Source organism: Dicentrarchus labrax, unplaced genomic scaffold (genome assembly GCF_905237075.1).
Source record: "Dicentrarchus labrax unplaced genomic scaffold, dlabrax2021, whole genome shotgun sequence".
Lineage (NCBI taxonomy): Eukaryota > Metazoa > Chordata > Actinopteri > Moronidae > Dicentrarchus > Dicentrarchus labrax.
Window position 1 is genome coordinate 3,510,704 of NW_026136702.1, and position 12,551 is coordinate 3,523,254.

The window sequence follows — 12,551 nt, forward strand, 5'->3', positions numbered from 1 at the left end:
AGGTCCATTTAAGAGGATCTATTTGCAGAAATGGAATATAATATTCATAGGTTTGTTTTTATTAGTGTATAATTACCTCTAAATAAGAATTACTATGTTCCTGTTATCTTAGAATAAGTCGTTTATATTTATATCTTCCATGGACGCCCAGAAGAGAAAAACCAAACACTGACATTAGGGAGGGCAGTTCCCGTTTTTTGCTAGTTTTGCAGCCACCATGGTTTCTCCTTCACACTGAGGTCTCAAAACAGGATAATAGTAAATGCTCTAACATATTAGTACCATAAAACAGGCAGAGAACTCACAAATAGTGGTGATACAGCAATATCTATTTTAAGTTAGCTAACAAATGAGTTAACTAAGTTAATGTCAGTCATCATAAGCTACTGTTCATTGATTATTCTTTATAAATTTAAAGTTTCATTTGTGAGAGGCAGGTTGTGTTATTTCCTCTTTAAAAAATTACATAGCAGTAGTTTTGTTTTAAATCTGGTCTTTCTTTTTTTATCATCTTTATTTCGTAAATTTCTTTAAATAAAATGTTAAAAGTTTCTGGACCCTAAGGATAAAAATTAGAAAACATATTTTACTTTAAAGGACGACTTATCATCATACAAGCTTGCATTTAGAGGACCAGTGTGTAGGATTTAGTGTCATCTTGCTGATTACAACCCCCTCAGCTCACCCTCCCATTCTATGCGTGCAGGAGAAACAATGGTAGCTTTGAAACTGGGTACATGGCGGACTCTGCAAGGGGGAACACTATGCACGAAAACACAAGGATTTTTATATTATGCACTAATAAAAACATACGTACGAATATTATATTTCTGCCAATAGATCCTCCTGAAAGTTACACACTGGACCTTTAAAACAGTTTTAACTTTGATACTTAGAAATCACGAGAAGTGATATATATACTGGAAGGTATACTAGAATTTGATGCTTAAGCAAAAATTACACCAATTTATAAAGTATACAAATTAAAACTAATCAGCATTTAATATTATACTTAACTTTTAAAATTACAGTTAATAGCTGGAACTGTAGTTACATGTGCACTGAACACTTTTTGAATAGTACAATTCACACAAGACCAGGTATTATGCTGAATACTGCCAAGTGCAAATAACCCCAAAAATTATGATTCGCATTAGAGATAAATGAAGTATACAATTAAGAGTACAGTAGCTCTTGTTTTGCTCTACATAGCGTGGCACCGCGATTAACTGGGTCTGGGTTTTGTCACAGAGGTATTCTGGTGCCTCTGAGGTGACACTGCTCTGTTTAACTCTCGTCTCTCTCTGCCCTCCTTTCAGCTCAGCCCTCACGTGCTGAAGATACAGACTCAACTCGCCATGGTTACTGTCAGCCAAACAACAGTCAACAGTGCAGTGAACCTGAGGCGTCCATTGCCTGCCAGACCAAACTGCATGTGAGCTCGTATCTGCACTGCATCAACCCTGCTCAGCCTCATTCTATTCCCCCCTGAGAGTAAGTTCTCTCCGCTCTCTCCTGTTGTTGTCTTTTGAAAGGGAGCTGCAGCCCTACGTTGCTAAATCAGCAGATCTGCAGAACACTTGATTCCAAGCTCCATGCTCAGCATCCCAAAGTAAATGTTCCCAAGAAACTTCTACTGCCGAGGCCCCCGATTATCACAGTCATGGCATTCAATTTTGGATCACGTACAGTACGTATCAACAATGAACCATATCTCTCCAGCAAGCAGGAGAAATATTCAACAATAATATTTCTAAGAAAGGCTGTTCTCATACCTCAGATATTTCCTCCTGCCCTGTCTGTTGGCTGAATTTAAAGTACTGTATCTGTGTTTGGGCTCATTTTGTGCTGTAGGACATTTACAGCAGGTGAAGACAAGAGGAGCTTTATCCTGCAGCTGACGTCTCTGCTGTCTCCATCTAGGGCCAGTGAGCAGGGAAACGTCTTATTAAAGTTTCCCCTCTCATCCGCTTGACATGGCTCAAGTCCGGCTACGAGGGGCTCCTTCACCAACACCTCTATGTGAAAGACAGTGTGCACATTATGCAGCTCTGTTGTGGAGGTTGGGTGGAAAATTTTGCTGGGTCTGAGCTGTGCTTTCTTTGGCAACGGTGGCCTCTGGGCCAAAGCTTATTCATCTGTAAACTGACAGCTTCACCTTAGCTGAGGAAACCGAGGAGCTGGATCCCCCGGAACACTGATCTGCTGGAGGAACGTTCAATAAATGTTCTTGAATCAAATACCTTGTAATGTAAGGGAAAATGGCTTTTGTGTGCCTTTTTGTCTTTGATTGTCTTGATGATTTATATTTTATGATTTAATTTGCCTCACAAGATGGGTTAGCACAAACCAGAAAATGCTAACATGCTTAAAAAGGTGTGTATGTTCTTTTTTCTCATGTTTTTCTTCATCCTAAGTCCAAGTCAAAGAGACAGAATTTAGCAATTAGGCTTTTTTTCTGTTTTTGTCAAGAAAGCAACTGGTTGGGAAATTACAAGGCAGCAGGTAGTGGCAACACCCGTGTCACCTCCCTCTCTCAACTAACGTCACCAATTTGGCAGTCACTCCCCTGTTTTCAGTAACACCAGTTCGGCTGCACAAAACATAGTCGAACAAAATAACCTAACATATCATTTCTCAGTGAATTTATTTTAAGACAGATTCAAGCAAACTGAAAAACATGAAGCCGAGTTACGCTAAGCTGTGACTTTCCAGTAAAACAAGTGGGATATTGTTCTGCTTGTGAGTGTGTGGGTGTCACAATGAGTTGCCTGATTCTGTTTCTGGATGGCTTGGAATATCAGAGGCAGTCGGAGTCAAGGTCTCTTCAGGTCAAACTTCCACCTTGGCCCTGAGGTAATGAGAAACAGTCCACCAGGACTAACTTCTATCTCTGGTATTTTTTCGTCTGCCCCCAGGCTCCCAGTGAAGATTTAAGATTTAAGCCAGAAACAAGACAAGACACCCTGTGTCTGCCGGTAGCCAACTCACTGAAGTTGCGCAATTCAAATACAGGTGCAGTGTTTTGTTGTCGAGGCTCTACAATAATAGAAACACCAATCTTACATCTATAAAATGAGAGCACAAAGTCAACTGCTTGCTCAGACAAACAAAAATCTTCATTCTGTGTTTCTTGTAGAGCGCTGAACTCACGGTCAGAGAACATGCAGGCAGTGTTCAGGGTCTAACATATGTCGAGTATTTGTATTGGATTTCATAAAACACTGGTATTTCCTGGTATTTTGTGTCCGAGAGTTTTGGCATCTCTACAGAAATACTTCTGATATGTTACACAACTCACTGCAGTGCTGTGGTCGCAAGTTCTTTTGTAAACTGAAGGGAGTTTTCTTGGGGTCCATGCCTGTCAAAGTGAAGGCTGTCATCAAGTCAATGATGTACCATTGCAGGTATAAGCATAGTAATTACCTTGACAGCAAAGGTTTTCATTACTCATACTCGGAGGTTGTATGCTGCAGCTCAGCTTATGCAAACTCTCTAGGACTAATGCTGGGATTTTCCAATGGCTGGGGCATCTGCCATGACATCGGTTTTCTTGTGTGGGGAACTCTCCTCTAACATCTGGTTTTACGGCGACTTCAGATGCCTCGATGGGCTGGTCGCGGTTGTTTACGGACATTCTGAGGCCTTTGAGGGAGTCGGAGAGGTTCGCCACATTGGCCTTACTCAATGACAGAAGTAAAACTGAACCCAGATAATTATTAGCATGTGAAATGATCTTACTAACACAAGTATATTTGACTGTGGATGCATTAGGAGGGAGTTGATCTTGTTTTCTCTAAACAAGCATGACAGAGTGGCATGTGAGTGTTTTGGGGGGAAGCCTGCTATAAGCCTCCATAAGGTGTTGTTATGTGTCTACACCGAAGATCCCACAGGGACAGAGGATCAGGGCGCGGAGGCCACTGCTGAGGGGTAGTTGGGTTCAAGAGGCTGCATGTATGGATCTCCGCTGTCCTGTTCTTTTAGGCTGTTGGGTCAACATTATCTTTATTGTAACGGGGGGGGGCCTCATCTAGCACTGAACAAAGTTTGCCTGCGGGTTGTAAGCTCATGTTTTATAACCTCATCTCGCTATACATCCTGGCTGGCGATAGTGTGGCTCTAAGGCCCGACAGCCCTCCCTCCACACTTGAAACAGCTGATTTATGTCTGGTCCTGGACACTTGTGCTCTGTGGCTGGAATGCAGGGAATTTCAAAGACCCCTCCTCTGCCTGTCCCGTCCACACGCAAACAAATGGAGCAGGCGCCTGGTTGGGCAGATGAAGGCCCACCGGTGCTCCCACTGCAGGGCAGGGAGGCAGAATGTAAGGAATGCCAGAGGCGAGAAAATAAATCCATTCTATCCTCCTTTCCCTGTCACTGTAGCTCTTTCTTTCTTTGGTATCTTTCTTGTTTGTCTTTTTCACTTTAGTGCTGCATATTTTTCAGTTTCAGCCTCTCTTGAGTTATCATTTTTGGAATTAACTCTCAGTTCTGGTGTATGCATGCATTATCTGCAAGAAATTAGCCAGAATAGGACAAAAGGAATTTATTTGTGTTAAAATTTTAAAAACACAAATATGCATAGTGTTCTGTTGTTTGAAATAGTCATGTGGCAAATGAATTATGTGACAAACAAAATAAAGCTTTGTTAAACACACTTAAAGTCACAAAATGCAATATGTTTAACAATGTGTAAAAAAAAATAAAGAAGCAAAAGGACCTCAAAGTTATTATGTATATGCTGTGGGAGTCAACGTAAGAACACAAATCTATCATGTAGCATTTTTACAGTCAAAGGCACGATGGCTGTGTTTTAGCTGTAACTCAATAGTACATGCATTTTAAACATGCAGCTGGCATGGCAAACAAAAAAGAAGAATCAACACTCCATAGAAGCTAGAATAGTTATATGTTTTGACAATAAAAACATAAGCAGCTCTGTCTATTGTAGCTCATTTTCATCTCAATGATATATCCAGACACCATTTTGATTGCTTTTTGAGTCTTTCTCTCCTCATGGCTATAGTTTAATAATTCCCTTTCTCCTCTTGGGGCCTCAGCGCAGCTCAAGGCCTGCTCTTCACTGCGGGTTTATCCATTATGTTGAGCACATCGTCCAGGATGGATGGGCCCAGATCGAGTTCAAGGGAGAGGAATGACCCCGTGATCTGGGCGAGGGAATCCTGTGACGTGCTCTTCTCCTTGGAAAACTCAAACTCAAAATCACAGATGCGGCCCTCCTCCACCCCACTGTCCCTGTCCACCCACTCTCCATTGCACTTTGAGAGCTCCTGCTTGAACCCCATAGTAATGTCATTGTTATAATGTCCATAACCATTGCAGTTGCCATTGCCATTGAGGCTGCCGTTGCAGATCTTGTTCTGGAAGTCTCCTTTACCGATAAAGCTGTCAAAGCTGTCGCTGCTTGTGTTGCTGTTCAGGCTTCCATTGGCTTTGAAGGTGCTGTTGCTGTGACCGGTGATATAATAGGAGGATGGCTTGTCAAACCTGGTTTCACTCTTGTTTATTTTGTTCGCTTTGGCAACTGCCTTAGAGGTGGACTTATCTGTGTTTTTCAGCAGATCCAGGAGGACGTCTGGCTTCGACTGGATATCCTTGGAGGGAGACGAAGGCTCGCTGCTGAAGACGTCCATGGAGCGCAACAAAGCGTCCATCTGCAGGATCTCTACCTCCTCTGTGCTGTCAGGTTTCATGGGAGCTGTAGGCCCAATGATGTCCTCCAACGGCTCCGGAGGCATGGAGAACACAGTGGAGGAGATCAGAGGCAGGGTAAGTGCCTGGCAGCCACCAATAGTTGGGAGGGAGATGGCGTTCTTGAGCACCGGAGAAGGGGTTTCGGCAAAGGAAGCATCACCGGTGCTGTTAGCTCTCAGAAACTCACTTTGGATACCATACTGAGGATGGATGTCCCCCTTCCCGGGTAGGAGTTCATACTTTCCCTGGAGGAAAGACATGTCTCCGAAGGCATCTCTCTCCCCACCCTTGCCAATGTGGATGGTGTGGCGAAAGTCCCCAAGCGGTGGACTGATCATGTCTGGGGACAAAATATCTCTGAGGCGACATTTCTTTCCCTTCTTATTATTGTTGGGTTTCAGGTATATGGGCGCTTTTGCTGGCATGGCTGTAACTGCAGAAGAGGTCTCAGATATGCAGGATAGAAAAGTCGGAAGTGCTCTATAAGTTCTGGATGTTACAGTTCCCCAGGGGAGAAGCTCGAGTTACATTCTCAGTAACACACCGGTCATGCAGGACTCCAAAAATAATTTCAGCAATTGCGGCATCGATCAGGAAATGGGATTCCAAGCAGGACTGGTGATGTCCGATGATGTAGAAAGGTCAAATGGCCACGTTCCTGAAATCAGAGACAAATAGAGAATATGTCAGCATTTTTGCAGCTGCTACTGATATAAAACTCCTGTCCTGCTTTCCAGAAAAAGAAATCTGGTCACCAAGTCCCACAAATAAACTGCAAGAAAAAAAAAATCCTCATCCTCATCTTGCATCTGGCGAGCTTAGAAGCCAGAGCAGAGGAGGATGAGGCCTGGGTCTAAGGCTTTTTTCTGCTCTATTCACATTTCCACACATGAGCCTCCTTTGGCCTCCACAACTCTGGATGTGCTAATGTGGAACAGCTGGACCACAGATTGGGAGAGGAGACTTTAGTAGGATCAGAGCAGGGCAGCCTGTTTTAGGAACAAGCTACTGCTCAGACACGCATAGAGATAGAAAAAGATGGTCCAGAGGGGAGAAAGAGGGGAGGAAAGGGGTTTAGGGGGATTGTGTGAGAGAATGAGGGATTACTGAGCAAGTGGATCTTAAGAAAGAAGGTGACGCAGACGAGATGTGAATTGATTTGATGGGCAGAGAGTCGGCTCCAAGTTTAATAAGGGCTAAGATACCAGCTAGGTTGAACAATACATTAGGATGGGTAAACATTATTAAGGAGCTATTGGATTTGATAAAAAGGTGCCTGATTGCATGCTGCCCTCTCAGAGCTTTTCCATTACAAACCCAACCGAGAATGTCACCATGTTGGCAGCCAGCTTAGTTTAGGATGAACTCAGTAAAAAGAGGAGAGAATCGGTTTGACCGTTTGAAATGACATGGCAACTGAGGAGAAAGGGGAAAAACAGAAGGGAAGGGAGTTGACAGTGTGTTTGTGTGTGTGTGTGTGTGTGTGTGTGTGTGTGTGTGTGTGTGTGTGTGTGTGTGATGGGGGGGTGGGAGAGAGCACCAGTGAGGAGAGAGCTTGCCCATTTATAGACATATTTACTTATGAGAGGTCTGTCAGCAGTGACCGTCTGACGGAGTGCACTGCTGCAGAAAAAGTGCCTGGGCGGTCAAGTCCATTCCCCCCCAAAAAAGAAAAAAGGTTTCACTGACAAAACATCCACATTCCTGCTGCAACCGACCCCATAGAGACACACTGCATCAGCCTTATCAGAGACACTTTAAGTAGGCTATGTTTATTCAGCAGGCACATTAGTGTGGAGCCAGAGAGACAGACACTTGCTCCGTATTTGAATCCAAATAGCAGGCTGGAAACCATTGCGCATCCATTTTGAACATGCATTCTTGTGTTTCCAACCTGTTTGATGAAGTGCCGTTTAGGCGCCAATACCTATCATCAGAGCCACAACTTTAATGAACTGTCTTGAAGGTGAAATCTTCTCACTCGAATAAACCTGTCAGCCAGCGAGCACTATGCCGCTATATATAGCCATGACAAACACTGAGGGATGCAGAACATGTGTGAGTGTGTTGAATGGCAACGCCGCTCTCCAAGGGTCCTTGTGTATTCGAGTGCTGGTGTGAGTGTGAGTGTATGTGCGAGGTGCCTGACTGCGCTCGTGAGAGATAGCGGTTTTGAATGCACGCCATGTGTGCGAAGGAGAGCGTGTTTGTTTGCTAATAGTGAGGGAGAGAAAGGGAAGCGGGGAGAGGAGGAGTGCTGCAGTGTTTGATGAAAGGGGGGGTGGTACAGCCAAATCCCTCACTTGTTTAGCTGAAGCTTTTCTCTCATTCTTTTTCTTCCATTTTGCTTCCTCCCACTTGTTTTTTTTCCCTTTTGTAGTGTCTCTCCCTCTCGGTGCTGCTCCTCAATCCTGTCTGACCTTGACAGCTGATGCTCGCTGCAGTGGGAAATAGGGCTTGGATAGGAAGTGAAACAAATGCACCTCCACGCCAAAAGCTGCTTCCTGTGGGCTCAGAGTGCACATATCTATATCTGTATTAACTTTTGCAACAATATTCCCAAGAACATGAGGTCACTGCTGGCTGAAACATACCAAACGTATTGATTATTGGTCTGCTCTAATGAAATTATAACATCTGTCTGGCCTGTGTGGACCTTCTGCTCTCCAGTGGCATGAGAAAACGCACAGTCCATGCATTATTATAGATGATAATGTTGGCTGAAATCAATAGTATGGACAGAACTTATAGGAAATCTTCCAGTGGACGAGCAATCCAACTCCAACTCAACTCTGCAGTGCATCCTTCCCAAGGTCAACACTTGTGGCCCGTGAGAAGTCAGCTGGTGCGGTGAAAGCCTGGAGGTCTGACCTTCACGTCAGCCGTCCTGCTGGTGGATCAGTTTGGCTTATATGACAAACATGACTGGAATTCCAGAGGCCAACAGCAAAGTCTGAGGAGAACAATATCCTCATGACGGTCTTTTGGGGAGCTGTATAAGGTTTCATTTAATGAGAGCTTGGTTAAATCAGTATTGATGTGAGTATATGTAGCGAATCTAAAGAGTCAAGAGAGTAAGCTTGTCTTGGATCAAAAGGAAATAAATCAATTACAACAGCTCAGGATATCCCAGGATGGACCCTTGTGTTCTGCTGACCCAATCAATCCATTTGTGTCTCTGCAGGCTGTTAATAGTTGAGCAGGTGTATTCTGGTCTATCTCAAAGCCAAGGCCAGCTTTGCACCCTTGTTTTGGAACTGGCCCAATAAGAGGCGGCGTGGCACGTGTTGACTGGCGGCGCCACCTCCCCAGAATGCAGTCGCGGGTTTAATTTACACCTCTGGGGAAGTGGGGATCGGATGGCACCTTCCTTTCAAAATTGCTTGCCTGAGCAGCCATCCAGTTATAATGGGAGCTGCAGCATAAAGCCACTGTGTCATTGGGTCAGCAAGAGCTATCTGTCTGGGCATGAAGTGATCTGGAGCCACTCCAGCCTCTTTAAAAATGGAGCTTTGCCTCATCAGTTTGTGCTTGGAGGGTTAGTTATTAGTGAGGGGGGCATCAGAAGGAGTGAGGTGATGAAAGTTGGAGTGTGTGGGGGCAGATAAATGTAGGGTTGGAATCTGGTAATTAAACTAACGGCTCGTGATTTGTCTGGGTATTTCTGGACACCTAAAAGTCACGTGCCATATAACTGGGTCAGTATATTCTTAGAGGAAGTGTTACTCTACTGTAGCCTAAACAAATGCTACAGTTTGATGATGCTTTACAGTTCACTGCCAAACTGCTCCAAAGCCGGCGATGAAGGATGTACAAAGAGAGCAGCTGTTGAAAATATGACCTGTGTATGACTTTTCCATTCTTTAAAATAGAAATCCCCTAAATATTCCTCCAGTGATGGGCTTACCGTGATGACATTTCACATCAGTGGTGTTGAAAAATAGCATGCTATTCTGCACTTCTGTAGTAGTTGTGGTCAGTGTAACATCATCAGCGTGTAGAAGACAAACATGTACTCCTCCCACTGTGTCTTCAAAGCAACTTTGTGGAAGATTGAAGTTTTCGAAATACACTTCTAACATCTAACCATGGTCTTGATTTCTGTCACGCCTTTGAATAGCAGAAAGACCCTCTCTTTGGGGCTGTTATAAAAAGCAAATGCACATACCACAGAGGGTAATGGTAGCCTTACAGAATAGACTGAGCTGTTTGTTACATAAAAAAACCTCAATTATAGGCAAAGGCCTAACTTTTGGGGGCCTGGTGGTGGTGCAGGGTGAATAGCAGGGTGGAGTATTTGTTCTGTCTTTCTTTCTCGCTCCCCTTGTGCCACCCGCAAGCATGGCCGGCACTTGCCAGAGTTATCTTTGGCAGAGATGAGCAGGAAATCGAATCAAAGCATATGAAACATGAAGGGCAGTGTCAACATATACTGGCAACGCAGAAGAAGTCTTTTCCTCCCAGTGTACCGGTAAAAACCTCCTCCAAATCTGCTCCCCTGGAGAGATAAAGGCAAAGCTTTTCAGGGGAACATGCCTTAAGCTTGTAGCCCGACTAAAAATGTCTCTCTTGGAAAGCAGGGAGGATATCATGTTGCTTTTAACAGTTCAGCTCTTGTGTTACATGTATGAAAGCGTCTGCTGGACAAACGCTCCTATACAAGCTTAACTTACCATGCACGCTTTGGCACGTTTCACTGTTACTAGGCAATATCCCGTTCTGCGCCAGACATTCCCAAAAAAACCTCGACACTTCCATGACAGCCGGCAAACTGCATCCTATCTACTAATTCAGATTACTGTCGCAGCTGAGTGTGAAATAAAACATGTTCCCACTCACCTCAGATATTCCGATGGGCAGATCTTGATACTTCCTCAGGTTCCTGGTGCTCTGCCGAATGCTGCAGCCCCAGGTTGATGTGTGTCTGTATGTGTGTGTTCAGTGGCTGCTTTGCTGCTCCTGTGGCATGTTGACACTGCCCTGCCTCCTGTCTCTGCCTCGGGGCTGCACTTCTGTCGACTGGGACGTCTGCCGGACAGCTGTTTTGGAATTGCACTCCGGCTCCTATTCCCTTCTGAAGCAAGTCAAGTCTCCTCCTACACGTCCCCTCAACCCCCCCTCTTCTTCTTCCTCTCTCTCTCTCTCTCTCTCTCTTTCTCTTTTCTCTCTGCTCCCTTCTCTCTCTCTCTCTCTCTCTCTCTCTCTCTCTCTCTCTCTCTAGCAGCACCTGTGCATGTCTGTCCTCTCTCCCACCCAGAGCTGGGATTTTTTTTTAAGCAGCTCTGTGGTGTTTGAGGATCCTCCTTGCTTCCTGTGCCTTGGTTGAGCTGTGGTGATGAGTGATCACAAGCTCCAGTCTCGCTGCTCAAAAAAAGAAATTCATGCATGGAGAAAGGCACATGCCTCATGGGATGTCTGGCTGTCTCGCCTCTCTAAAGCAGTCCTTCATGATATGCACACTGAGTGTTCGCTCTTTCCCTCATCTGCTTTTCTGCCTCACCCTGTCTGACTTTGTGATTGCCCAAATCTGATAAGAGCCCTTCTGTAAATGCAGCCGGCAGCCGGCAGACACTTGACTGGACTCTTCCTGTCTCTCCTTCAAGCCTCTCTATCTTTATCTGTCTATCACACATGCACACCCACCCTCCTATTATATTCCTCTACAAAATCCCATCGTATTCCGCCAATTCTGTTCATTTTGTGCGTAAGTCTTTATTTTTTAAAAGCTGCAGCAGTGGCGACACTATATGTTCGGACTAATTACTGCAGAATACTGCAGCACTGCAGCTCATGCACGGGACATTCACAAATAGGCTAATGGACAGCAGATGAGTAGAGCTGCAGCAAAGATAGACTTCCATCATGGGAATAGTTGTTTCTCTAATAATATTAAATGCGAAGATAGAGACACGAGACAGTTTAAAGGTTAGAACTTGAAGTCAAGGACATGGCAAACCTTTTTTTGGTTCTTTTATTTTATAGGGAAAAAAATCCCATCACCTTGGTAACGAGTGCAGCTCAGAGGTGATGTCACACTTTGGCTTGTAGTTTTCGCCCCAAAGAGGCTGGTGAAAGCAGACGAGAGGTGTGTGTTTCTGCTTGTACAGTGTATTACAAAAGGGCAAAGAAGATAAATGTGTGTGTGTGGGTGAGTGGGGGGGAGGGGTGCTTGTATTTCAATCAGTGTGTGTCTGCGGTTAAGAGAAGGGGGAGAGTGCGTGTCCTCACAAGCCAGAGTACTACCTTAACAGTAATCCTGCCTTGTACAGCGTATGAAGCAGCACATCCTTCTGCAAACACCACAAATTCTCACTTCTCCTTCCCGGTTAAATCTGGCCCGGGTAGCTCATTCTCCTTAATCCGCTCTCTCCCTACTGGATGCACCGCTGTAATAACTATCCATATATAATGCTTTTGCAAAGTCTTACACTGAAACGAATGCGGGGTTGTGTGTGTTGGTGGACAGCTTATGTTGCTGAGGCACCCTCTATTTAACTTACACAGGCGTTATTTAGCACCAGTTAAACAGCAGTTGTGAATGAGGCCCTTTTAGCATGGCGTTGTTGTGTCGCCTCGGGGTGATGTCATCGCGGCGTACATGTGGCCGGCACATGATCTGTAAGTAGAACACACAACACTGTCTTATCATTTAGGAAAACCATTAAACCTTGGAATCTCCAGAGCTACTGCTGAAAAAGGAAACTGTATGTAATCCCCCCCCGGAAAATAAAGATGGGAAATTCAGTCAGTGATGTTAAAGTTGTCGATAATTACTTTAATCAATCATCATATTTACAAGAACAACAAACGTCTGTATCTGTAAGTGCCAGTG

General features: G+C 44.5%; 1 protein-coding gene across 2 annotated transcripts; it reads right to left on the reverse strand.

Annotated features, from left to right (window-relative positions):
- Positions 1 to 4,535: 4,535 nt before the first annotated feature.
- Positions 4,536 to 12,335, reverse strand: cdc42ep3 (CDC42 effector protein (Rho GTPase binding) 3). Of its 2 annotated transcripts, none has more exons than XM_051377144.1 (2): positions 10,559 to 12,335; positions 4,536 to 6,377 (listed from the first exon to the last, which is right to left on the reverse strand). In XM_051377144.1, the coding sequence occupies exon 2, from the start codon at positions 6,142 to 6,144 to the stop codon at positions 5,071 to 5,073; it is 1,074 nt and encodes a 357-aa protein (XP_051233104.1). In that variant the 5' UTR covers positions 6,145 to 6,377; positions 10,559 to 12,335; the 3' UTR covers positions 4,536 to 5,070. The 2 variants fall into 2 exon arrangements, with proteins under 2 accessions (XP_051233104.1, XP_051233113.1); XM_051377153.1 differs by lacking the exon at positions 10,559 to 12,335 and adding an exon at positions 8,023 to 8,550.
- Between the last annotated feature and the right edge of the window lie 216 nt (positions 12,336 to 12,551).

Coding starts and splice junctions, on each gene's coding strand:
- cdc42ep3 (XM_051377144.1), bottom strand. CDS start 6,144: ATGCCAGCAAAAGCGCCCATATACCTGAAACCCAACAATAATAAGAAG.